At 35.8% G+C, this 27,738-nt stretch overlaps 2 protein-coding genes across 6 annotated transcripts; one reads left to right on the forward strand and one right to left on the reverse strand.

Moving 5' to 3' along the window:
- The first annotated feature begins 1,264 nt into the window (after window positions 1-1,264).
- LOC132640470 (ethylene-responsive transcription factor ERF106-like) lies at window positions 1,265-2,607 on the forward strand. Its single transcript, XM_060357061.1, has 2 exons — window positions 1,265-1,700; window positions 2,145-2,607. Exons 1-2 carry the CDS (start codon window positions 1,418-1,420, stop codon window positions 2,426-2,428), a joined length of 567 nt encoding a protein of 188 aa, XP_060213044.1. The 5' UTR covers window positions 1,265-1,417; the 3' UTR covers window positions 2,429-2,607.
- An 11,259-nt stretch (window positions 2,608-13,866) lies between these two features.
- LOC132640471 (lipid droplet phospholipase 1-like) lies at window positions 13,867-26,967 on the reverse strand. Of its 5 annotated transcripts, none has more exons than XM_060357063.1 (11): window positions 26,677-26,967; window positions 25,439-25,506; window positions 23,306-23,373; window positions 22,930-23,175; window positions 20,898-21,061; window positions 20,724-20,779; window positions 20,579-20,631; window positions 20,382-20,502; window positions 19,375-19,472; window positions 15,113-15,212; window positions 13,867-14,408 (listed from the first exon to the last, which is right to left on the reverse strand). In XM_060357063.1, the coding sequence occupies exons 1-10, from the start codon at window positions 26,796-26,798 to the stop codon at window positions 15,141-15,143; spliced, it is 1,068 nt and encodes a 355-aa protein (XP_060213046.1). In that variant the 5' UTR covers window positions 26,799-26,967; the 3' UTR covers window positions 13,867-14,408; window positions 15,113-15,140. The 5 variants fall into 5 exon arrangements, with proteins under 5 accessions (XP_060213046.1, XP_060213048.1, XP_060213047.1 ...); XM_060357065.1 differs by having other exon boundaries at window positions 13,867-14,457; XM_060357064.1 differs by lacking the exon at window positions 13,867-14,408 and adding an exon at window positions 14,499-14,806.
- Between the last annotated feature and the right edge of the window lie 771 nt (window positions 26,968-27,738).

The raw sequence follows: 27,738 nt of genomic DNA on the forward strand, positions 1-27,738 counted from the left end.
CCCCCTCTCCAACATCACGGGACACAGTTTGCATCAGCTCCATGCACACCCTTCTTTAAGTTATGGATAACTCTAAATGATGTGAATAGAGAGAACTTAAATTAATACTATTTAACCCTTTCATTTGATTTTATTTGTCTAGATTTAACTTGACATGAATATTAAGAAAGTAAAGACTTTTGGATCTTGATCTTTAATTAAAGATATGTAGAATGTATTAAAATTTCATTTAATGTTTTAGCCTTAAACATGCCATTGAAAAATTGGAATTTCAGAGTAGTAAAAAAAAAAAAGACATTCTTTTTTAAACGAACTGAAAAGAAAAATAAGATAAACAATGTGAAGCTGAGGGAGTATAATTTTACATTTCATAGAAGGTTATTCTATTTTTTGAAAAAATAGTTTTTACTTATAATTTTTAATTATCTTTTAAGTGATCCAATAAGGTAAAAGTTCTTTTACACTATCAGGGTACACAAAAATCATTTGATATCTAAAATTTACTTGTGTGCAATTAATTTATGCATTATTCTTTTTTAGGCCATTATTTAGATTTTGTCATTATTTTTAAAAAAATTGTGCAATTATAACTATGAAAACTACCCTTCTAGACAATGTTAAACTCCAGTTCAATGTCTGCTTATTTATTCTCAACTTTTTAGATAAGTCATTAGATTGTCATTTAACATTTCCAATAACTTATAAATTCTTAGACGATGCTTTAACATTTTTTCATAAGATTTTTAGTTTGTTCAAAAAATATCTTTAAATTGTGGTTTAAAAGATCTATAAGTCGCAAGAGAAACAAAAAAGAGGGTCATGTATCTAATTTCACAAAAAGGGACCAGCAAAAATTTCTGCTAGCTTGCCACATAAAGTCCATTAAACGAAAAAGTGTTCTTTACCCGGTGTTTTTTCATTTTTAAAGCTCGAACTCAGACCTCTACTTGAGAATAAAAATATCTTATTTACCCATCACAACTTTGATGGTGACATATACAACATTGTTTTCTCTTTTCCAGCAAACTCTTACTAATACTAACAACACACCCTTGTTAAATTATAAATAACTCATACTCAAATCAATACATATACAAGGTTGCTTTCTATTTTTTCCAGCTAATGCCAAACTCATTGTCACACATAAATTAAAAAAAAAGGGTCCAAAGCGTATCCCCAATGCCATACCCCCACCCCACTCCTTCTTGAGCAACTGTGCGTGTATATACGTGTGTGCAATGACGTATACACGACCCTACTAATATATAGATAAACTCACACAAACATAAACACAAAACACCTTCACTACACTTCTCAAACTTCAGCCCAAAAAAAACCCAAACTTTCACAACATCAACACAAACAACCTTAACTACAATTTTTCAAACTTCACCAAAAAAACCAAACAATACTGCAAATGACAACATCAGACGAAGGATTAACGTTAGAACTCATACGACAATATCTTCTTGAAGATTTCACAAGTACAGAATCATTCATCAGCAGCCTCAATTCTTGTTTTTCCTATCATATCTCAGTAAAAACAGAGCCTTCTACTTCAAACTCACGCTCAGATGAACCCAATTCACCAATATCACTTTACTTCAATGATGATTTCCCTGAATTCAAAATCGATTCGGATACTATTCTCAGCCCAACATCCGACAGCTCTGTGGGGTCCACGCCGATTTCACCAACGAGTATGTTCTTCTAAATATTGTATAAACTGAAAATATGACTACTTCACGTAATATTTTATGTTAGAGCGGTATATTTTTGAAAATTTCAACCTAGAAAATTACGCTCTATGTCTGATGGGAGAAAATATTTACATGCTTTAGCCTATATTTTGAGTTTGTTGCCCAGTTTAGCCCATATTTATGTATAAATGCTTTTTTTACACTATTATGGTGTTGTATAATATTGTACAAATTGAAAATATGGCTACATGACCTATTATTTTATGTTGGATTGTATATTTTTGGAAATTTCCCTTTTTGTAATCCCTTTTTATTGCTTCACAATTACAAGTCATTCTCTCGTTACTTTGGGTCACTCATTTACGATTTTTATTGGCACTAGCTACTATAGTGGATTTAAAAAAAAAAATGGGCTTAATTTTTTAAACTTCTCATTACCTGCAGGAGTACTAAAGAAAAATTACATAGGAGTAAGAAGAAGGCCATGGGGGAAATTTGCGGCAGAGATAAGAGATCCAAGTAGAAAAGGATCAAGGATTTGGTTAGGTACATTTGATACTGATATGGATGCTGCTAGAGCGTATGATTGTGCAGCATTTAAGATGAGAGGAGAAAAAGCTATTCTAAATTTCCCATTGGATGCCGGTAAATGTGGTGCTCCAGCGAATATTGGCCGGAAAAGGAGAAGACAGAACAAGATGGAGTTGGTGCAGATGATGAATTTGTAATGATGCTTAAGTTTTTTTTTTTTGGCACTTAGGAGAGAGAAAAATGTGTGAAGTATGTTAATTACTTAGGGGCCGTTTGTTAGCTGGTTAGAAGCTAAGTTTTGTAGATATTAAATTTGGCATAAGTAATACTCTCTCTGTTTTAATTTATGTGAACATATTACTATTCGGGGAGTCTACCTTAGCGACCAATGACTAACTAATACTGATCATGAGAAAAAATTTATTTACACTATTGAAATATATAACTTAAACTCATAAATATCGTCATGCTCAAGCATTTTAATAATTGTGTCTTTAATTTTGAGGCAAACCTTCGAGTCGAAAGCATATTTACAACATAAAATTATAAAGGACTGGCACTAACAATATAGTCTTTGATTCTTGAAGAATAAATCTATCTTCATTTCTGTTAACTAACAGATTCTAATTCTATTTAAAACTAAGTGTTAACTGTTCATAAACAAGCATGAAGCTAAGACGCACAAGTGGAAGAGACTAGCAAAAAGCAAACCTCGAAGGAATTTTTATGAACAAGTTTCAACAATTTTTTCTCAAGCAAATTACTTTAAAACAAATTGAAGGCAAGTGTTTTCACTAAGCATATAAGTAGTAAAAGATTGATGTATAACTAATTGCAAATAGTTAATTACACATAAGTGTAATTTACATGTTCAGTGGCATACGTAGAATTTGCGCAAGCAATAGTGATAAATATGACTCTTGTACACCGGTTTGAACGGATGCATTGAGGTTCTAACTTTACTTCTTTCCCTTAATGATGTTTACTTTGTGTTATTTTTCAAACAAATTGAACCTTTTTTTTATATAGATAGTGTGATTATTAGAAAATATATATAAAATTTCATACCCTTTTGTGTGCATGACTCGTTGTCTTAGTAAGTACTCCTTTTGTTTCAGTGTACATGACACGCTTTTCTTTTTTGGTCATTCCTAGAAGAATGACATAAGTCTAAATCTTGAAAATAATTAACTTTATATTTTTCATTTTATCTTTGATGATAGACTTTTATAACTAACACAAATGTTATAGCATATTTAAGGTCACAAGTTTTAAAAGTTTTATAATCAAATAAAGTTAGGGTAATTTTATCGATGGTCACTGAGTTTACTCAATTGTAACACTAAAGTCACAAAATTATGTTTTGTAACATTAAAGTCACTAAACTATATGTTAGTTGTCCATAATACAAATTACTGAAAGTCAAATTTCCTTCACCGGAAAATGACATGACATTGTCATATCATCATTTTACCACTTTGTGACTCCAGTATTAATATGACAAGTTTTATAACAAGTTAAAAAAAAAAAAAAACTTTTAAACTTCGTACTATTTTACACTATGTCACATAAATTGAAATAAAGAGTAATGACGGGTCTAGAGCATAACCTACTGTTCACAAGATCGTATCTTTTGTCCAGACCTTATTTATATATTAAGAAATTCATTAAATATTTATAAATATGCACTTCATTTTAACTTAAGGTGGTTGTAAGAACTCATAAATTTAAATTTTATGTCGGCCAAGCAACACAGAAACTAAGAATAATTTCAAATTGGACGAACCAAACAAAGGACCATTTTCAATGCTTTAAGTTAAGGGCTTGACCCTACACTTTTAAATTTGGTTCATGTATTACTATACTATGTCGACAAAAGACGACAGAAATGACAAGAATTTGGAAAGTTTGTAGATCACAACATAGTACTATATATTATCTATGTATGTAGACAAAGCTTATAAATCTATAAAACTAGCAGGTGGATATATCACAAAAAGGGAAATTAACTACTTGCTGATGTGCTACTTGCTAAGTGGCCCCTTGCCCTACCCCCTTTTAATAACTAGTTTCTAAGCTTTCGTCTCAACTCTCAACATCCCTAAAATGGACCCCACACAATTATTTGTTGGTAAAATCATCAATGTCACTATCAATGGCATGACTTGTGCCTTTGCAACATTGAGCACATCTTCCACTTGAACTATAAATAAATAAATAGATTAAGTTAGATATACCGTTATTGTAAAGAATCTTTTACACATTATGTCACTCAAAAAATATTTACACATAAGTGTCCTTAAGATATGAAAATTGTAATCTTGAATATAAGTCAGATTTCCTATTACAATAATATATAAAGGTCTTCAGATAGTGTAAAGTTCCTTACTAACGATGTGTATAACTTAAATTCATAAATGAAACACTACACACTAACTCTTGCCGATTTGTTGCTCACAAATTAGTACTCTCTGATCTCAAATATTAGTCGTTTTGATAAATTGAATCTATTTAAAAATAATCGACGTTTTAGGAAACAAGAAGTGGTTTAGTATTTATTTTTTAATTAATGAAGTATTAATTAAGTGGGACGTTTAAAGAAAGATAAATAACATTTCAGATAAACACTCTTATGATTATAATATAGCATAATACAACTAAATATTTTAGAGGAGTACAAAATCCTTCGGGCATCCTTCTGGGTTCGAACTCCCGCTCAGGCATAAAATAAAAAAATAATTTCGCAAGGCAGGGTTGGAGGGAGTGCATGCCGGATCCGGCATAAAGTCCTTAAGGAAAAACTAAAGTTATGCCGGAGGGGACATAACTTTTCCTCAAGGCATAGTTTAGTTATGACTTATAGGGCAAAACTTTTCTTTAAGGAACTATGCCTTATGGGGCAGACTTTTAATTAAGGCATAACCAAAAGTATGTCTTATAAGGCAGAACTTTTCCTTAAGGAAAACTTTTAGTTATGCCTTAAGGAAAAGTTCCGCCTTATGGGGCATACTTTTAGTTATATTTTATGGGGCACATTTTTAGTTAAGGCATAACTAAAAGTATGCCCCATAAGGCGGAACTTTTCCTTAAGACATAATTAAAAGTTTGCCTTGAAAAGTAAATATATATATATATATATATATATATATATATATATATATATATATATATATGTCTCAAGGCAAAGTCTGCCCCCTCCGGCATAACTTTAGTTTTTCCTTAAGGATTGTATGCCGGATCCTGCATACACTCCCCCCAGCCCTGCCTTGGGAAATTATTTTTTTAATTTTATGCCTGAGCGGGGGTTCGAATCCAGAACCTCAGGTATCCAAGCGAAGGGCAAAACTTAAAGAACACAAATATGAGGGGCAAAATTTAAAGACCACCCCAAAAGAAGGGCAATCCGTGCAAAAAAAATGAATTTTTACCCTTCAAATTGGTGGTCTTTTAAGTTTTGCTCTTCGCCTAATACCTTGAAGTGGTGGGTTCGAACCCCAGCTCAGTAAAAAATAAAAAAATCGCAAGGTAGAATTTTGCAAAATTCTGGCCATGCAAATTCTGCCTTAAAGCAGAATTTTGCAAATTCTACCCTTGAAGAGGACTACTATGGGATTATGGCAGATGATTGCAAACTAACACTTATACTAATGGGACAGAGTTTGCATTGCCTGATGGGGCAAAGTTTCTTGCAAACTATGCGTTATCAGGTAGAGTTTGCTAAGGCATAGTTTGCCTGCAAAACTCTATCTTAAGGCATAGTTTGCAGGCAAACTCTGCCCCATTAGGCATAATTTGCTTGCAAACTCTGCCTTAAGGAAGAGTTTTGCAAGCAAACTATGCCTTAAGGAAGAGTTTTGCAAGCAAACTATGCCCGATGGGGCAGACTTTGTAGGCAACCTCTGCCTAGTGATTTTTTTTTTTAATTTTCACCTGAGCAAGGGTTCGAACCCAGAACCCTGAGGTTTTAGGCGAAGGGCAAAAGTTAAATACTTTCATTTTGGTGGGTAAAAATTAAAGACCACCCCAAAATAAGGGCATTAATGCGAATTGCCCTGGGAGACCTCCATGCATTTTTTTGCGATGATTGTCCTTCAAAAGCACTGGTCTTTAGTTTTTGTCCTCCGCCTAAAAATTCATGGGTTCCGGGTTTGGAGTCCGGAACCAAAATACCCTCAAAAACAATATTTTGAACCAAAATACCCCAACAAAAAAAAAAAGTTACCAAAGTACCTTTAGCGTAGTATTTTACTGCGCTATAGCACTTGACGGAGATGGAGCCGTTAAGTGCTATAACGCAATAAAATACTGCGCTATCCAAAAGTTTCTCTCACCTATAACGCTTTATTTTACTGCGTTATAGAACTCCCCCATTTCCTTTAACATCACATTTTTCACTCCTCTTTACGTAGTTTATCTTTTTACATAGTTTAGCCGTATATTAATCGTGCTTTGAGATTCCGGAACTTCAATATTTTATATAGAACTCTAGTTATATTTGTACAATTAATAAAATAGGCTCAACACATCAAAAATACGCAATACTTTGGATTGTCATTTTAGTAGTTGAAAAGTGCCCGAAGTCCTTTTTTATTTGAAGACTTGTAGTCATTAGCTTTAAGTTATTTATCTTTTAGGGTTTTGTCTTAGTTTTAAATTAATGCTTAACTTTATTTCGAATGTGTCACGTTTTTTTTTATTATCAATTTAGGATGTGAAACTATAAACAATAATAATGACTAAGATAATATTTATAAATATGCAAAAAATATATAATATTTACGATAAATTGTACAACACTAATGTATATACACTATCGAGGATGGGTCCCACATGTAGTATGCCGGAGACTATCCCTGGGCCTAAGGCTCATGCCATCCCCACCGCCATCGCCATCGTCTCCATCACCCTTTTTCCTCTTAATAACCGGGCGCTCCAAGTCATGAGCATCTCCTCTTCTCCTAGCCCTTGCGCCCTTAACTAGAACGTGCTTCTTCTTGGGATCTAGTCCCGCTGGCACACTCAGAACCTCAGGCTGAACTGGGTCTGGAAACTCGACCTCTTCCTCGTCGGGAGTCGCCACCGCAGGCGCCGAAGGATGAACCTGAAAAGTATATAAATATTAATACCATTTCTTATTTATATTGAATACATTAACGTTATTTATTTAATCAAACCTGTGTGTCAACGGGCGCCTGAGTAGGCTCCTGAGATGGCTCTGTAGGCTCCTGAGATGGGTCTGGTGGTGAATATGAGGTAGTCTCCTAGACGAGATGCCGTTCGAAGTCCAAGTAAAGGTTACAAAAATTAAATAAATATTTACCTTATATTGAATAAAATTAGTTTTAAGTAAAAAACTTACATGCGCCTCGGTAGTCTCATGAGAAGACACCTCTGCCTCGGCAGGCTGATGAGAATGCTCCGGAATGGGCAGCTCCTGTGGACTCACTGGCGCCGAATCCTAAAATATAAAAAAATGAAATAATAAGTACTTTAAATGATCAAATATGTATATTAAATATTGACCTTATATTGAATAAAACTAATTTTAATTAAAAGCTTACATGTGGCTCGACAGTCACATGGGAAGACATCGATGGCTCGCCAGGCTCATGAGAAAATGCCTGAGTAGGTGGCTCAGGTGGACCTGCTGGCGCCGAATCCTAAAATATAAAATAGTACTAAATAATGAGTAACATATATATATATTTAAAATAAATAATTTAAATGAACAAATAAGTATTTTAAATACTAACCGGGATCAAAAACTCATCGAAGTCAAGAATCCGGGCTCCCTCTAAATTCCCCACAGGCTGCTCATCAGCTAATGAAGCGCGTAACGCTGCCCAATCAACGTTATCACGCTCCTCCATATATGCATTATGGCTCGGCTGTGATGAAGACCCGGGTATCTCAGCAAGTAAGAGCGCCGGCGTAAACGTAGGTGAGTCCCCAGGTGAGATGCCACCGGCCTGGAAGGGCTGCGGATGGACTAGAACGTGAACGCCCTCTGCAATGGGATCGGCCTCATCCGCCTCATCTACCAGTCCTCTACCACCAGGTCTTCTAGCAGCAGCGCCGCGTCCTCTACGAGCACGACGTCCTCCGGCAGCACGGTGTCCTCTGCCAGCACGGCCTCCTCCTTTGGGAGCACCCGGTGCTGCCTGATTCTCAGCCTCCGGAACAGGCTCCGCCATGCGCCTAATCTCGCCTGCCTGGCGGATACCATCCTCGGAAATCCTAACCATCTCCGCGGCAAGCCCCGCAAGCCGAGGGTAAGGCATATGCTCTAACCCCAAGATGTGTAAACGCTGTACGGCCACCAACTGCATTTGTGTTTAACATAAATAAAAAAAGTTTATTTTTAAAACGTAACAATTAATGAAATTAGATAAATCTAAATACGATAAACTTACCAATGCCTCGTACTGCCCGCGAGTTCTGAATATCCTACATCCCTAGGGGGACGCAAAGTTGGGTTGGCGATCAATCGGCGTGTGATCTGATGATACCAGCGCATGTAATGCTCAATGGGAGTCAAATGGCCGACCACCGCTAAAGTGCTAAACCTGTTCTCCCAACGGTGGAGCTGGACATCCATGAAAGCCAAAAAATCATCATCAATGGCAGCCCGATCGTCCCGCTGGTAGTGTCGGAGCTCATGACAGACATCAGGGGGTATACTCTGTGTATGCCCAAACTGTCGTAAGACACACTCGGGCATGTGATCCTCTACGATGTCCAGGTGTATCAATGGACACTGTGACCTCCAAACCCCCTAACCTGCCCTACAGAAGGGGGGCGAACCATCTAATATAGCAGCGTACGACGTCCATATAAATAGCTGCATAACATATAAATACAAATCAGTGATCACCAAGTAGAAAAGACGTTTAATTAAATTATTAATGTAAATTTAAATAGTTTTACCGCATCGTCCGTCATGTGATCAAGCTGGTCCCGGAATGGAAGAATACTGTGGTGCGTATCAACATCCCGGTCAAAACCCGCAGTCCACCTCCTCGCATAAGGCATGTCAATCTTGAGGTGATGCCTAGGTACGGGCTGAAAAGGCAGCATCCTCTCCCACGCCCATAACTGTAAGCGATATTAGAAAATACGATTTTTTAGTCGTCCTTTCAAGAGGTTTGTTGACATTAAAGGAACGCACACTTAAATATTACCTGGAGAAGAGCAAAAAATCCACACACATCTCTGACAGCACCAATAGACGCTCGGCACAGGCATCTGTAAAGATACGCCAAAACAGCACCGCCCCAGCTATAGTTTCCCAAGCGGTCCAGATGCTCCAAGATAACCAAGTAACGTAAACTGACAAAGGCACCCGATGAATTTGGGAACAAGATGCCCCCGAATATAATAAGCAGGTACAAACGGGCATGACGATCAACATCGTCCTGCGGGGTGCCGTCGTCAACCGGATCCAGACCCTCCAAATAAGTGCAGAGTGCACTAAGCTGAACCCGACTCTGTCCCGATATCTAGGTCGGGGCATCAGGCACGAAGTAGGTGAGCCTAGTCAACTCTGTCACCCACGTCTGACCAGGAGGAGGCTCGTACCGAGTGTACAGTGACTCTCCATCTACCCGCAATCCAAAGAGGACCTCCACATCCTGAAGTGTAATCGTGGCTTCACCAGTGCGAAGATGGAAGGTATGTGTCTCTGGCCTCCACCGCTCAACCATAGCCGTGATGAGCGCCCAATCATGCTGTACCCGACCAACGGACACGCAACGGTAGATGCCGCCCCGAAACAATATCTCCAACACACGAGGGTGTGGGGGGTGCTCGCGTAAAAGAGCCCACGCTCTCTGCAGCCTACGGGGACGGAGCCTAGTAGATATCCCTATTGTATCGGCCCATAATAACACTGACCTTATGATTGTTTTGCAAAGACAATACTAATCTATCAGTGGGCCCCGGGTGAACAGCGGGCCCCGGGTGATCATCAGGCCCAGGGAAAACATTCGGATCCATGAAAGAGTCCGGTCTGTACAAACTAAATTAGTCATTATTCTTGAAATGAAAGATAAATTATATTAACTAATCGAAATTTAGCAGTAATATTTGTTTGGAACTCTATTTTGAATATGTGATACATTTTTAGTTGACCAAATAGCCAACACAACTACGATAAAATTAAACTAAAAGAGTATATTCGTCGACCACATATTTTCCTGCAAACTTTACATTTTTATCGTTAGCTTATGTATTTATGAAAAGAAGAACTTTAACTATTCTTTTAAGATAATTTTTTTTTATTTAACATATATATTCACGCTTTTAAAATTGTATAGATTAACATTTCATAATCGTTTACAACTTGTTTGGATGGTTGTTACCTATTGTATTATATTATGTTGTTAGTTTAAATAAAATGTTTGCTTTGATTACTACTTTAATTTTATTGTTATGTAACGACGAAAGGTTCTATTTTATGTAACCACTGATTTGGTCCTATACAATACAACACAATACGATAAATGTCAAAACAATACATAATAATCATCCAAACAAAGTGTTAACAATATAATAATTCATTACCAATCAACTTCTTTCAATTCATAAAGAATATTTAACAAAATAATAATTCATTAACAATTCATAAATAATTAACCAAATTAACAACTCATAAACATTTAACAAATTAACAATTCATAAACATTTAACAATTAATGAATTAAACCAAAAAAAAAAAAAGGAACAGTGGCATAAGCCACTGCCCAGCCCGATCAAACAAAAAAAAAACGATTTTTTTTTTTTGGAAATTAACGACGATTAAATGTTAAACATGCATGCAATATAATGTATATAACAAAATAATAACAAAAGTTCATAGTAGAAAACCTTAATCGAAGATTTTTTGTAGAGTTATTTTAATCGAGTTGTACGCCGCTTTTTCTCAAAATTCGAACTTAGAATCTTGCTCCTTGACTTGAATATACCGAGAATCTACACTTTCCGGATGAAATTTAATAGAAAACGACGTTTTTATGACGTGGGGACCACCTTGGCTCGCCTCCAATGGTGTTTTGAATTTTTTTTTGCCACTGGAGGGGACCAGTGGTGGAACCCGATCGGGTTATAGTGAAGTAATATAGCGCAGTATTTTACTGCGCTATAGGAGAGAGACAAACTCCTATAACGCAGTAAAATAATACGTTATATGTGAGAGAAACTTTTGGATAGCGCAGTATTTTATTGCGTTATAGCACTTAACGGCTCCGTCTCCGTCAAGTGCTATAGCGCAGTAAAATACTGCGCTAAAGGTACTTTGGTAACTTTTTTTTTTGTTGGGGTATTTTGGTTCAAAATATTTTTTTTGAGGGTATTTTGTTCCGAACTCCCGGGTTTGAACCCCTGCTCAGTCAAAAAATAAAAAATAAAATAAAATCGCAAGACAGAGTTTTGGATTCAAACTTTAGCTTAAGGTAGAGTTTGCCTTATGTCTCTACCTTATAAGGCAGAGTTTGCTACCTTAAGCCAAACTCTGCGTTATAAGGTAGCAAACTCTTCCTTGCGATTTTTTTTAAAATTTTTGACTGAGCTAGGGTTCGAACCCGGAACCCATGAGTTTTTAGACGAAGGACAAAAATTAAAGACCAGCAATTTGAGGGGAAAAAAATTAAAGACCACCCCCGAATCAAGGCAATCGTACAAATTGCCCACTTACATGTGTCTCACTTATCCAGAAACTTTTGATAAGTCGTTGTTTAGTCTAATATAATGTACTTCCTCTATCCCAAATTATGTAGTACAATTTTTTTTAATCTGTCTAAAAAGACTGTAATATTTCTATTTTAGAGATAATTAACCTTTATGAGATAATTTACAACCATACAAATATCTAAGAATTGTTTTTGTTGAGAATTGCGTTTGTTACTGTAGATATGAATAATAAGTAGTTTAGCTGCAGGAGGAGTCTTTGTTTAAATTTGAATTTAAATTTAGCTAGATAAGTTTAGTTGAGATATATTAGATTTTTGAATTTGAAAATTATGCAAGATTTTCTGTTTTAAGTTGGCTATTTATAGCCCTGTATGCTTATGTAATTATTGAGATTCATTTTCAATCCGCACTTTAAACCTTTTTTGCTGCCCCATCTTTTAAAATAACCAACATTTTTGAATCACAAATTCCAAAAGTCATTCTTTTTATTTTAAACTCCGTGCCAAGTCAAATGGTGTCACTTTAATTGAAACGGCGTGAATAATTTATTTTTATAGAACTTTCCAAAGTATTGTACATAACATTACTTCATAGGCGCGACTAGTGGCAGATCCAGGATTTTCATTCAGGGGGTTCGAAAAAAACAACAAAAGCTAAATATAAAAAATAAGGTTGTCAATGGGAATCGAACCTGGGACGCTAGAGACAATTTTGAACACCCTCGCCCACTTGAGCTAACCTTTTGCAATTGTTCAAGGTATTCAAAAGTTAATATATGTACATAAACACAGAAAATCTACCCTATATATACACTGTAATATTTTGCCCCGTACACCCTCGGCAACCTCTAAATCCGCCCCTGGGTGCGAGTTGAACATTGCGAGTAAAGTTGATTGAGAATATAACAGCACACAAATCTGAAGGCATAGACTGCTTTTGAAAGTCTAAACACACTGGTCCAGGGTCATGCAGTCTAGATGGGTCAAGCTTCATCTGGAAACACGCATAACCACAAGATCGGGGCTATTCAATCGAATTTATTAGCTTTGATTCAGACAATTTATATAGATAATATGATTAGTAAACACACTAGATACTTACAATAGAGTACGGGTATAGAAAATCTCTCGAACCTATAAAGTCAAAATTCAAAACCACAATTGATGATGAGTGTAACCTTATTAGATGTGTACATTTTAGTTCTTTTTATATGCGTACATAATTCGAATTAAAAATAATGAATTTAGTTGAACCGTCAACAAAACTTGTTCTAGATTTGTCTCTACATACCACATGCCAGGTCTCTTTCTTCCGATTAATGACAAATTATAAATCATCCATGAGATATGGATATTGTGTAAAGTCAGTTGCCTAGGGGCAGCTTATATAGCCGTGTTTCCTATACCAAATTTAGTATTTCCTGTGGGATATTCGTATAGCTGAATTATTTTTCGTTACTAAAATTATAATCAAGATTTCAATTCATTAAATTGAAAATCGGATGACAATCCGTGAAATTAACATCCACTACAGGAACAAGTATCCACAATTGGAAAAACTTATCCTCGTGAATATTATATTGCATGATCTTATGAGTTTAAGTTCTATACATTTAACAGCATAAAAGAAATATTTACACAATTGGTCACTTAATAGATAATTACATGTGTACCTCTATGATAAGTATTTACTTAATTGATAAATTGATGTATACGTTAATTAACTTGTTATACATGTTAAACTGCAATAATAGGATGAAAAACCTTTACAATGGGTATATAGCTTATAATTCTTCTATTATTCTAGCCAAATATAACCAGCTTCTCTCCCCGTAAAAAAGACGAACGTTTATAAACCACTTTTAGCGAAACACTTCTCTATATGTTCCCAAAACACTTGCTGACTTGTTTTTTCGTTAAAGAGCTTGTTTGGATGGCTTATAAGCATAAGTCGTAAGTCGCATGTAAATCTAACCAAATATGAAAAATTAAAGAGTTTGTCTGGATGGCTTATAACTTATGGCTTATAAACATAAGTCGTAAGTCGCATGTAAATCTAACCAAATATGAAAAACCCTCTCATACGTTTCACTCATGACTCATTGGTGGCAATATTGGTCTGCCACAAAACTCATTGCTTACAAGTTGCATCGTATACAATATGGGAATATCCAACAGCTTTCTCAAAAGTCATGATAGAGGTTTGCCTTTAACTAGATTATATCCCGAGTAATTTCCCCCGACCTTTCTTTCATCCTTGTACAACCATAATTCCGTCGCAGATTCTAAATTCACTTTCTTCTTGAACTTTCCTCGTCATCGTCAGTACACAAATGTGGAAATTCTTTCAAAAGGAAATAATACTACATATCATTGATGAATGGAACTGTATTCATGTATGCCAGGGCACAATGAGTTAACAAAGTTCCTCCTCATGGCTTATTGTTTTACAGTTCATAGAAGTGGTAATACGAGACCGAGATAACCTGACCTGCAAGTTGCAACCAGAGGCAGATCCAGAAATTGAGTTCTATGGGTTCCTAAAATAAACTCAAGTTAATACTATACTATGATAATTGGGTTCACATTTCAACTTTTTATGGATATTTAGTAGAAGTTTTAATATTATATACAAATTTTCGGCAAAAGAAACTGAATTCAGATGAACCCGTAATAAACTCTCTAGGAGCCCGTTTGGCTTAGCTTAAAAAAAGTGACTTATAAGCTGGTTTCACCAAAAACCACCTCGAATTTCTTTTTTTTGGCTTATTCTAAGCACATTTTTAGCTTATAAGCTGGTTTGCCAAATACCTAAAAACCAAAAAACAGCTTATAAGGTGGCTTAACCACTTATAAGCCAATCCAAACGGGCTCTAGATCTGCCCTTGCCTGCAAACATAGATGACAAATTCAAATTACTTCTGCAGCATACCACAGTAGCCCTCTAACGCAGTGGCGAATTTTTGCCGAGGGGGTTCAAAATATAAAAAAGTAAACATACAAAGAAGCCTAAGGGGGTTCAACATCTACTATATATACATAAAAATAATTTTAACCTTGTAAAAACAGTATTTTTTTCCGTCGAGGGGGTTCGGATGAACACCCTCGGCATAGTGTTCCGCCACTGCTCTAACGCAAAACAATTCAAAGTCTAGGAAAGAGAAAAAGAGACTATAGATGCAAATCATCGATCACCTTGAAAATTACAGATTTGATTTGGCTTCTATACAATAAAATTATCAATCATATGTTGTATAACATCAGCACCTTCGGCATCCATATACGGATCCTTCACCTGTAAACATCCAATGAGCATTAGTCTTTAGCCCACACTACATGAAAAGGTGACAACATGAAAAAGCTTTCATTATATTGTGTATTCCCTTTCTTATAATGTATGAGATCACCAGCAATTTCAGCTCTGAAACACGTTCATAAAATTTGAGGAATGTATGAAGTATTAAAAATCCAAAGCCCCATATAAGAAACTACAAGCAGGGAATATGAAAAGCCAACAATATGGTAGGAAATTTGAAGACCGGCATTTTGTGCGGTTAAAAGTATATCAGATGGTAAGCGCCCTTCCTGTCTGCTAACACAACAGTCATGCTGCAAAAGCTTCTTTTACTATATACTTTTACTCGAATTTAGCTACAGGGATTTTTGAGTGTGACAAATAACATTTAGTTACAGGGTTTATGAAGTGAATGAGAGACTGCATCAAGTTACAGGGTTTATTAAGTGAATGACACACAGCATCTAGTCACAGGATGTATTAAGTGAATGACACATTAAGCCCAAGGAAGAGAACAGGATGAGAAAATAAAGAAGAGAGTGAGAAAAGTTGCAACTTCAATTTAGTCCGGTTAAAAGTGTTGAGAATATAGTTAAATAATAGAAGTGTGCTCTCTCTAACATCTTTAAGCTTTTAGATGAGATGGTCACATACTTCGACATGATATCAGCGCAAGCAGAGAGGTCCTGGGATCGAATTTCGCCGTCACCCATTATCAAAAAGAATTTCCACATGCTTGGCTCATGAAAAAGAATCAGGCCCGCAGGTGAGGGGCGTGTTGAGAATATAGTTAAATATTAAAAGGGGAAAATACATAAATACCCCCCAATGTATACTCGGATTAATTATGACGCACCCAACCTTTGCGGGCGACCTATTACCCTCCTGGCCTTATTTTTTCTGTATTTTTGTACCCTTTTTTGGTTGACGTGGCAAAAAAAATTTGATGCCGAGTTGCACAGTGGAGAGTGTTGCACACTCTTCGCCACATCGGCGCCACGTCAGTGCCACGTCTTCGTCTTCTTCTTCTTCTCCATTTCAAGAAAACAATCAACCCATTTTCCTCCATTAACACACACACATTTAATTTCATCATCAATCATAAAAAGCTTATTTTCAAGAAATCAACCAACCCATATTCTTCCTCCATTAACACACACACATTCAACTCATTTTCTTCCTCCATTACCACACACACATTCAAGAAATCAATCAATTAACACTCTCCACCCAAGTTATACCTCACCTTAACATGAGAATCCAATCTAATTAACACTGATTCAAAGACAATCAGAATCTCATATAACAAGACAGGTACAAAACAAACATTCCAAGAATTTTTTTTCAAGAAAAGCTTTTCAGGGATAAACTGTCCTACCTATTCCACTAATTTCCATATCCACACAAATTTTAATCTTGGAAAACTAAAAAAGAAAGAAGAATGTAATACTTTGCCTTGTTGTTTCAATCGAATGAAAGTCTCAGAAAGACCAACAGTTGCATTGGTGCTAAGGGCAGCCATGGGAGGTTTGCAGGAAGTAGAAATCTTGAGAGATTGGGTATATGAATGAGGAAAAGGGTGATTTTGGAGCTTGTTATTCGAACTAATGAAGTGGGTTGCTTTCAGAAAAGTTGCCATACCATTAAGAATTTGCTTTCTACTGGAAAAAAAAATTGAGATTGAGGAGAAAAAGCAGCGACAGCACTCACTGGGTATATTATACGGTCTATTATAACAGTGAAGTGGCTGGGTTTAGTCATGAAGAAGATAAAATTAATGGAGGATTTAATGGTTAATTTATTTACTTCTTGAATCTGCAACAATAATGGGAGAGGCACTGAAAGAGAACATAATGGAGTCAGTAAGATCAGTTGTTTTCAAAGAACCAGAAAATCTTGAAGGTTCTTGCCAAAAAATCGAAGGCTATGATTTCAATAAAGGAGTTAACTATGCTCAGCTTTTCAAGTCAATGGTTTCCACTGGTTTCCAAGCTAATGTTGTTCAAATCTTGTGTGGCTATGTGATATAAGCTGATGCAAGATTAATTTGAGAAAAAACAATCAGTTGGGAAAAGCTTAAAGATTGTTGAAAACAAAGCTACTTAACAATGAGTAATTTGACATACGAGGAAGGAGATTATATGGAATTGGAATCTTAAGTTGAGGAAGGGTTTAGTGGTGAACAAGATAAAATTAATGGAGTGTTTATTGAAGAAGAAGAAGAAGGAGGAGGGTTTAGTGAAGAAGAAGGAGGGTTTAGTGACGTGGCGCTGACGTGGCGCCGATGTGGCGGAGAGTGTGCAACACTCTCCACTGTGCAACTGGGCATCAAATTTTTTTTTGCCATGTCAGCCAAAAAAGGTTACAAATACAGAAAAAATAAGGCCAGGAGGGTAATAGGTCACCCGCAAAGGTTGAGTGCGTCATAATTAATCCGAGTATACGTTGGGGGGTTATTTATATATTTTCCCTATTAAAAGTGTGCTCTCTAAAACAACTTAAGCTTTTAGATGAGATGGTCACACACTTCAACAAAAAGGAAAAATGGAAGCATACATTAAAGTCTTCCCTTGTTTTGAGAAGACGAATGGTAAGCCCAAGAGAAAGGTATACTCCTCCTTTTTACTTTCACTATCTTTTCAACTTTACGTACCAAAATGGAGGAGGACAATTATAAACTCTCTTCCTTTCATATCCTTCATCTCCTTTCTAAACAATGCATAAGATGATCAACAATTAAAAAACAACTAAGTCCAATCACCAGCAACCACCTATCCCAAATTGCATTTCAACACCTAGAAAAGTTAATTTTATTTACTGCTTTAAATTGTACTCCCTCCCTCCATCCCATGTTTTGTGACGGTTTTGACTGTGTGGGGAGCTTAACCACGAAAGAAAGATTTTTGAAACTTGAGGTCTAAAACAAGCCATAGACATTTGTATGGCTATAAATCAATCTCATTAAGGTAAAATAAGAAGTTTAGAGTTAAATAGTTTCTAAATATAGAAAGCTCTTTTTTTTTTTTTTTTTTCTGGACAAACTAAAAAGAGAAGTGTGTGTCGAGTAATGCCATCTGGCTTATAAAGTGGACTAAATGAACCACAGAATAGTGTAGAATACATAACACGCTACAAGGGTGTCAACATCTTACACTAGCTCTCCCCACCATTGCTACCACCACCACCACAACCACTTGGACTATAATAATGTTCTCATTTTCTAGCACCCCACACTCACCGGCTATGTTATCTACATGTCTAAAGCGACAATGTCTTACAGTAGCTCTCCCACCATTGCTACCACCACAACAACCACTTGGGCTATAATAATGTTCTCATTTTTTAGCACCATGCACTCCACTATGTCAACTACATGTCTAAAGTGGCAAAGTGGTCCAGAAACAGAAATGGTCCAAGCTAAAATTTCTCTCTCATTTTGTAGTAATGCAAGGTCATATTAGCTGTTACACAAGATGCATGCAAGAGGGTTCGGACTTAGGACAGATTGAAATGGAATTGTAATTCCCCTGTTTCAGAAAAAGCAAATTGTGGGTCAATGCAGTTTCTCGCCAAATGTTAAACTTTGTTCAAGCTGGATAACTAGTTAATACTTTTGCTTACTAATGCTTGAGGCTATAAAACAGGCAAGAACCAGGATAGAACACATGAACACACAGGACAAAGACATGAGTGAACACACAGGATAAAGACATGAGTCTCGTAAGTACTTATTCAGCCTTAAAACTGTAGGTAGATGAATGAAAGTTATCTTCTACTCCTTCCATCCCAATTTATGTGAAGGTGTTTGATTGGGTACGGTGTTTAAGAATGAACGGAAGACTTTTGAAACTTGTGCTCTAAAATAAGCCATAGATAATTGTGTGGCTATAAATCATCACATTAATGGCAAAATGGGAAGTTTAAAGTCAAATTGTTACTAAATATAGAAATGTGCCATTCTTTTTGGGACTAACTAAAAAGGAAAGAGTGTCATACAAATTGGACAGAGGGAGTACATATTAAACAGAGTAGTGTCAAGTTCATATTTCCATCAACGTACTTAAATGGGACCTGACTGTGATTCCAGGAGAATCATTAAAATACCTATAAATGCTCCGGGCAATCAAATTGTTTATTATCAGTAGTCAGGAGAGAGAGAGACCTGAATAACACTGTGAGCAGCAAATCTACGCCTGCTCCTGTGAAAGCTAACGTCCACTTTATCCCATGACACTCTAGTTAAACCAGTCACCAATTCTTCTGCATAATAGTCCAAGCAATATTTAGAAGCCAAGAATGTATATACACACGCGCGCATACATAACATATAAAGGGAAAAATCAGAATTTCAAGTGGACCAAAAGAAAATACCATTGCAAGTAATAAACACTCGAACCAAACAGCGTAGGGAAAGTTCGAAAAACTTGCTTATCTAAAAAGGTTGAGGGCCTATTGTACGTGTATTTGTTTAGGGGCTATATGTTCAATACACATGATGTAAGTATCCGTATGACTGCATGAAGCTTTTTTTAGTTAAATTTTAGTGTATTTTGAAGAATTTTAATGAAATACTCATACACAATGCACACTTGTTTCCGTTCGACATAGATTCAATAAGGAAATTGAAGGATCCATGTGACATAGGGGAGGACCAAATACCATCTCTGTTTTACAAAGTAAATACTCCCTCATTTTCAATTTATTTAGTTTGTTTAAGAAAGAATGCCTAAATTTATTTAGTCTTTATTTCTAACATTCCATTTTACCTTAATGACACTCACTTGTAGGAATGACATGGCATGTTTACAACCACAAGATTCAAAGGGTATTTTTGGTATGGCATGTTATACACACCTTTAGTTTAAGACCACAAGATTCAATAGTCTTTCTTTTTGTATTTTTAAACTTCGTGCCACAGTCAAACTAAGACGTATTAAATGAAAAAGCGGAGTAGCATAATATTTTCGGATCAACACATTGGTTATTTCTTTTAATGGTGGTACGTACGAGAAAACAGATTCACAATTAAAGTCAGTCATGCATGTACAATAGAGCAGCATTACAAAATATATGAGGCCCCCCAGAAAGGGGGAGGAGGATGGAACTAATAAAACAAAGAAATGGTTTGACCTAAAGCCAACTTCTTTTCATAAGGAAAGAGCTACAAACCTTCCACCTTGTCCAAAGAATCATCTTCCTTCACAACAGACTCACCCTTCTCACCATCACATGCCTTGCAATGTTCTTCGTAGACAATGTGAGGATACTTTTCATTCAAGGAATCTTCCCACTATAAAAACCAAAGTGATTTTTCACATAAGATCTAATAGGTGGCAGCTAAAAAACATATCAAAGAAAGTTTGTACCTTGGGGAGTTCATTATTACGTCTAATAGATGATGTTCTCCAACCAACAATATCTAAAAAATTAGTGTTAAGGAGAAATGGTCTATTTCAGAAGTTAGGGTATCATAATTGCTGAATGTCTGATTCAAACATGCAATCAGGATACGGTCATAGCCAACATTTGAATATGCAACCCGGCGCTTGAATGAACGTAATGCAGACCTATATACATGTATTTTTCAACTAATTAGCATCAATATACAGTAATAATTACTACAGGTTCCCAATAAATGCAGGACCAATCCATCCTATATGCATTATATTAATCTTCGTAACATACATGAAGCGTAGTTCACCATCATCTTCCACCATGCGTTTAAGTAATGGAGGCTTCCCTTCATCATTATCACAAAGAAAAAGGTGTCGCCCTGTTCTTTTGAATATCAAATGAATTACATGAAAAGCAGCTTTCTCTAAGGCAGCTACACCAAAAAGAAATGGCACCTGACAAATATTGTAAAAATTTAATATTACCAAAAGGTTCAACAGCTGACATAGCATATCTTATATTCTAGACAAGCAAGAAAACTCAAAATGTTACAAACATGAACACACTTGAGAAAACAGGAAAAAGCAATTTAACATTCCTCAAGAAACAGGCAACAAAAAGAATATGTTGAAGATAAGTAATCACCTCGATCCTTCCAAATAGTCAGATAAGACAGCATTTTTATTTCCATGGTAATGCAGCGTTAATCTAGGATCAAAATCTATGTACTGCTAAACACTATCATGTCCAAACAACTAATTCTAAGCTATAGGCAAGTAGACCAAACAGAATAAGTACGATGCAGAGCCGTCACGGACTTGGCAGTTCTTGAAGATACTGAACTGCGGAAGAACAATTTTTTTACCAGAAAATGCCGAGGTTAAAGAGTGAATTTTTTTTTAGGCTTATAGAAACTCACAAAACTGAAACCTAAATCATAACATACACACACATACATGAGCAGCTTTTAAGGTTACTAAGCAGAGACCATTATGACAAGATCTAAGAGGTTCTTCAGTTTGCAGATATATGATAGGATAAAATGAGCTTGCTCATGTCCTCATGATTCACCCAAACCCAGGCTTGGAAGCTTGAAAATGTAGCTGGATTAATAACTTCTTCAAATTGGGTAGCATTTAGCACACTTGGACTACATCAACTTGAAAGTAGATAAAATAGTCCAGGGATGGAGTTTGAATAAAAGGTCTATATTCCCAGAGTTAATGGTCAAAAACACACCTGAACTATCACTTTTCACGAGTTTCACACCCCAACTATCAGTTGTTCTTTCCTGTCTGAACTGTCACCATCCTATGCATTAAAACACACCTCGAAGCTGATTAGGCCAACTATCAGTTGTTCCCTTTTCCTACCAGAACTATCGACTTGGAAAAAGACTTTCTGACCCCCTCAAATGTTAAATTGGAAGAAGCGCACTCCTAATTCATGGCCACTCTTATTCTTCCGTTCTCTCATGTCCATATGCTCTGCAACCCCCTCCAATGCCTGGAAACTATGTCTTAACCTCCCACCCGTGAAAAATTAAAGCTCCCTCTACCCATGCACCAATGGCTCTCCCACCCTCTCTTTTGGACTTCCCAAACCTTGAATCAATCCCATCACTCCACCCATGAGTCTACTTCCCCCCAACATCCCAACACCTGCATCATCTCCCTAAACCTACCTCACCCCCACTTTGATCTCCTTTAACTGGCTCCTCCACACATCTGACGCCCTTCTTCCCCTGGACATTACTTCGCTGCATTTTTCTGGTCTTTGTTGCTATAATACAAAAAATCTCCTATTTTGCAGTTACTTCTCCAGATATCAATGATTTTGCATGAAGATTGCACTCGGCGATGAAAGTAGATGGTCTAGAATAGCTTGTCCTAACTTTGAAATTCGAACCAACATTTCATTTTGTTTTCAGAAACCAGTAAAGGCAAAACTACAAAGGAAAACGAAAAATTTGAACTTGTATCAAAAGTATTTGGTGATAAATACTATTCCTAACTAGACCTGATAAACAGGAGGATATCCCATCAAGAATTCAAGATACCGATCATGGGGTAATGGATAGAAATACAAACCAATCTGAAAGAAAAGTTATTCTGGCATGCCAGATGACCCTTAAAACTAACTAAACCTGGTCTCTAAAAGTATCAAAATACAAAGGTGTGAATCTATCTCTTTCTTCTCCTAAGCATCATTTACCCAATAACGAGACAAAAGGCATATTGAACGAGGATAAAAATCCATTTTCCTCAATGATAACTATATCACCTTTAAGCATTTGATAAGATATGAATAATTGTGCTGGTACCTGCTTGTTACCCCTAGAACCAAGATGAGGTGTGGCAACAGTGACAAAATTTATTGGTTCCAAACCAGCTATTGTGCAACCCTTCAACCCTTCTACACATGCATTGGCTGATAAATCCTCAATATTCTCCACTCTAGGAGGTCTATATAATCTTCCAATGGCATATCTTGCCACCAACCCTCCAACAGAGTGTGATACAAAAGAAATTTTCTCCAGACCTGGCTTTCTCTTGATCACTTCAAGAACCTAAATCCACCTCCACATAGTTAGTAGATTTGGTAGACATGCCCGAGCTCTGGAGCACATATTAGAAAAAAAATAGGACGGAAATGAAAGAAGCAAAAGAGAAGAATGAACAGCATTAGAGGAAATTAACCTCCTCAGCCAATCTCTCACCCATTACATCCACACCATCCAATGTTTTTGCGATATTACATTCACTACCTGCAGAGCAAATCATTTTCTTTAGTCCTCCTTTTGGTATTCCATTTTTTTGTACACTTACATACCCAATAGTCGTCGGAGATTGGACGCATGTGGGAACTGAAGCAATCCGTACAATCTTGCGAGTAGCTCACTAGCACTCAGCTAAAATGAAGAAGATAAATACAGCACCGAATTACAGGTTATACTATTCCAGAATGAATCTGCTCTGAGAGAATCATTTAAGCAATCTATTCACAGAACAAAGCTCCAATGAGAAAAGTTAGACAAAGAAACTGAGAACTCCATTCAGAGCTGACTATTACCTTAAGTTGACAGTTACTAATGAAAGTACGCAAAATGACGAAGAGTTGGCAATTTCACTAGAAGAATTCAGTGAACACAGTCGCCCACTCTTAATAAGAAAAGAGAGGGGGAGTAAATAAAGAAAACTTAGTAGCACCCCATCTTCATAGACAATGATTTTCACCATCTTATGAAGAAAAATTCCTTGGTTTAGAATAAGTGAAAAGGCTTTTTGAATCCAGTACCATGTAGAAGAGGACAAATAGTGAGCAAAACCAAAAACCATTTACCAGCTATTATATACTTGTGCCCTTGGTAAATTTAACAACCATGACTCGTTTGTGGTATCACATTGAGTTGCTTAGTTACTCAAATGGAAGTTTCCTCATAAGAGACATAATGCAGAACTATAAATAAAAATTAACCCAACTTACACTTTTGGATGGGGCAGTTCATACACTCACACACAGAAAATAAAGCAGGCAAATTTTGAATTCCAGCGTCACCGCCACTTATCAATAAAATACTTTCACGTACTTGGCCAAGAAAAAGAAGCATGCCGCATGTGAGGCCAGTGATGGAGCCACAATTTTTATACAAGTAGATTAAAAAAATACAACAATGTCATTATTTTTTGATGAAATAAGATGTTGTACTAGGAAGGCAAGTAGATGCAAGTTACATACACAAAAGAATCATGGTTAACTCCTGAGAACAAAAACTTCAATTCTAAATCAGGGAGTTAACCAGAAGCAAAAATATGGTCTCTAAGCCATATTGATGGAGCTAATGAAGTCTAAAAGGGATAATATGTCATTTACAGGGGATAGAGTGCTCCAACTGAAAAGATTAAAAAGACAGAAAGATTCTTTTAAACTACTGCTTGGAGTTGAGATACCATCAAAACATCTGCGATTCCAACAATGTCATTATTGAGATTTGAAGTTTGATTTAACGCAACTTTTGAACCCCCTTTACGGAGTTACCACTATACTAGATTGTTTTCCTATGTTAAGGAGATTCAACAGCTTATATATATATATATAACCCCAAAAAAAAAAATCATTTTGCCCTATTTGCACAATATAATTTTTCGACGAAGGCGATTCAATTAAACTCCCTTCCTTCTTCCAAGCTCCCCCCCCCCCCCCCCCCCCCCCCCGCGCAGAGGCAACATGTTGGAGGCCTAAATTAATATAAGTGCTTCCTCTCTAATAGCTTATACTTTTTTATGAGATGGTTAAGAAAACTGAACATATTCAACATGAACAATACTTCCAAGAATTAGACGCCAACTAAGTTTGGGAAACAAATGATTATTAAGCAGCATATATGATTTTTCAACTTTTATATAACCAAATAAAGAGCAAGACAGATGAATAACTTGGATTATCACTAAGAACGAAATTACCTCAATCTACAATCTAATGTTCAATGAGAATTTGCTGGAACAGAACAAAAAGGAATCTATTAGAAAATGCAGTCCCTGTCATGATGATCATTTAATCCTTAGACCTTTTTCTCGTTTATATGCAGTTTACTTGCACTCAGAGCAGATGATATAGCATTAAGGACACAGAGTGTGACCACTTGTCAGATCTATCAATGTAACAGGCAGAGAATAACAAAAAGGATATCTGATATTTATTGCCAAAGCAGCAAAATGGTAAGTGTAGGGGGAAGAGGTGGGGGAGGGATGGGATGAAGGGTAGAGGAATTGCAATATGCAGAAGCACAAGCATGTGAAATTAGAAATTCCACTCTGAATAGATGCACTTACAATGAACAAAAACTTTGTCAGGAAGGCTCCGAACAAACAGCTCAGCACCAAATTTCCAATCTGTGGCGCTGTTGAAATACATCATAGCAAAACCAAGCTATAAAAACCTTTGCTTTCAGCCAAACCAGAGAACCAATAGAAAATTGTTCCATGTAGTTTGAATTCAATCGGCTAGCAACTAAGCGTTTCAAGTGAAGATAATCCAAACTAAAAAAAGAAACTCATGGACACAGAATTCAGTCTAAAAGAAGCTTTTTTATTGGTGTGGAAATTTTTGTGATCTACCTTATGAAAGAAGCATTCAGTATTTCGCGAAAATGGCATAGATGAACATGATCTAGTCAACCCATTATGCATAATAGGTTCTGAAAACATCCTAGATAATGAAGCAATGAAACCTACTCCAAAAAGTGCATAACGCTGAAAGTAACAAAACAAAATATCTAAAATAAGCAAAACCTAAACAAATATCTCCATTTCTAGAGGAACTAATTAAGAATTTCAAAATCACTATCTAATAGGAGCTAATATTAAAATTCTCCATTTTTTTTTTCCCTTCTAATTCAGACTTTAATCCAATTTCCTCAAAAAGAAAGTTACTTCATCAACTTTAATATGCGCAAACACACCTTCATTTCCAGAGGAAAAATTAAAATAGGACAAGATAACCAAAAATATCAGGGGACCAATTAAGAATCTCAAAATCACTACCAAATAGGAGCTAAGATCAAAATTCTCCAACTTTCCTTCTAATTTATACTGTAATCCAGTTTCATCAAAAAGAAAAGTTACTTCAACCTAAAATAGATGAATATGATCTAGTCAATCAATTATGCATAATAGGTTCTGAAAATTCCCTAGTTAATGAAGTAATAAAAACTACTTCAAAAAGTGCATAAAGCTCAAAGTAACAAAGCAAAATATCTAAAATAACAAATATCCTCCATTTCCACAAGGAAAAAAAAAAAAACTAAAATAGTACTAGAGAACCCAAAATATCAAACACGAGCTAAAATCAAAATTCTCCATTTTCCCCTTCTAATTAGATCATAATTCAATTTCATCAAAAATAAAGTTACTTCACCATCAATATATGCAATATTCTACTCCAAATAGTGCATAAATCTCAACGTAACAAAAACATCTAAACTAACAAACATAAACAAAAACTAAACAAAGAGTAATTAGAACTGTAAATTGTAATACTTCAATTTGATCAATAATATGAGCAAACACACCTTCCAAGAATACCGTGAACCATTATAACAAGATGATCAGTAGATAAAGCATCGGATTTCTCGCAACTAAACACATCCTCACCACCGTTAACTGTTTCCGATGAGCATACTTCTTTTTTCATTTCCTTTTTTTTTTTTTTTTAACTCTAATAGGTTAAGTAATTCTTCAGTTTCTGAAAACTAAATTTTCACAATTAGTACAAAAAATTTCAGAATATGGAAGGTTAATTTAAATGACGGTTAAAATGATGAGAATTTGAAGTAGTTGTGGACGAAGGAGGATAATTAAGGATGATGAGGACGTGGCGGGGACTGCTTACTAATAACGGACAGTGAAAGGGATAATTTGCACTTTTGGTCCCTTGATTATTGATGAATTTTGATTTTGGACCTTGTAATATAAGGAAAGTATATTTAACGTTTAATTAACTAAAACTTGTATTTTTGGTTTTTTTTTTTTTTTTTTGTATGATAAAAAGTACTATTTCTGTCTCAATTTAAGTGTTTTAGTTTAATTAGACATAAAATTTGAAGAATAAAAAAAGACCTTTTGAATCTTATAGTTTTAAACTTGTTATGTATAATGTTTGAATTATCAACTAACTAAATATAAAAAGAGACACTCTTTATGGGACGAATTTAAAAAAAAAGTAAGACATTTAAATTGGATGTAGGGTGTATGTGATATTTACAGTATTTTTAGAACTATATCACTCTCAAATATGGAGTAACAATACAAAAATTCTACATGATACGTAAATAATTGAACGGTTTAGCACTTAATAATTCATTAAATTGTGATGATTCATTGTGCGAGGGATCAAAAGCGCATATATCTCTTAATTAAAAGTTAATGATCTTAATAAAAAAAATATAAGGCTAATAACTAGAATTTATAGATTTTGATTTCTGAGTTGAGCTCGTTGCACTTGGCTTGCCTAGTGCGGGTTATTTCTTTTGTGTGATTTGCGAGCTATTGCACAGGAGCGGAATTTACCCTGTGATCACCCGAAAGGTAGCGGCTACGGGTCCCCTTGTCATAAAAAAAAAGAATTTATAGAT

Source organism: Lycium barbarum, chromosome 5 (genome assembly GCF_019175385.1).
Source record: "Lycium barbarum isolate Lr01 chromosome 5, ASM1917538v2, whole genome shotgun sequence".
Taxonomy (NCBI): Eukaryota; Viridiplantae; Streptophyta; class Magnoliopsida; order Solanales; family Solanaceae; genus Lycium; species Lycium barbarum.

What these genes read in the sequence shown, in the direction of transcription:
- LOC132640470 (XM_060357061.1), top strand. Translation starts at nt 1,418, where the DNA reads ATGACAACATCAGACGAAGGATTAACGTTAGAACTCATACGACAATAT. An exon ending in CACGCCGATTTCACCAACGA is followed by an intron (nt 1,701 to 2,144) that starts GTATGTTCTTCT and finishes CATTACCTGCAG; the next exon opens with GAGTACTAAAGAAAAATTAC.
- LOC132640471 (XM_060357063.1), bottom strand. Translation starts at nt 26,798, where the DNA reads ATGAAAAAAGAAGTATGCTCATCGGAAACAGTTAACGGTGGTGAGGAT. An exon ending in GATGGTGAACTACGCTTCAT is followed by an intron (nt 20,780 to 20,897) that starts GTATGTTACGAA and finishes ACATGTATATAG; the next exon opens with GTCTGCATTACGTTCATTCA. An exon ending in CTGCTCACAGTGTTATTCAG is followed by an intron (nt 15,213 to 19,374) that starts GTCTCTCTCTCT and finishes GGATGTTTACAG; the next exon opens with GTGAAGGATCCGTATATGGA.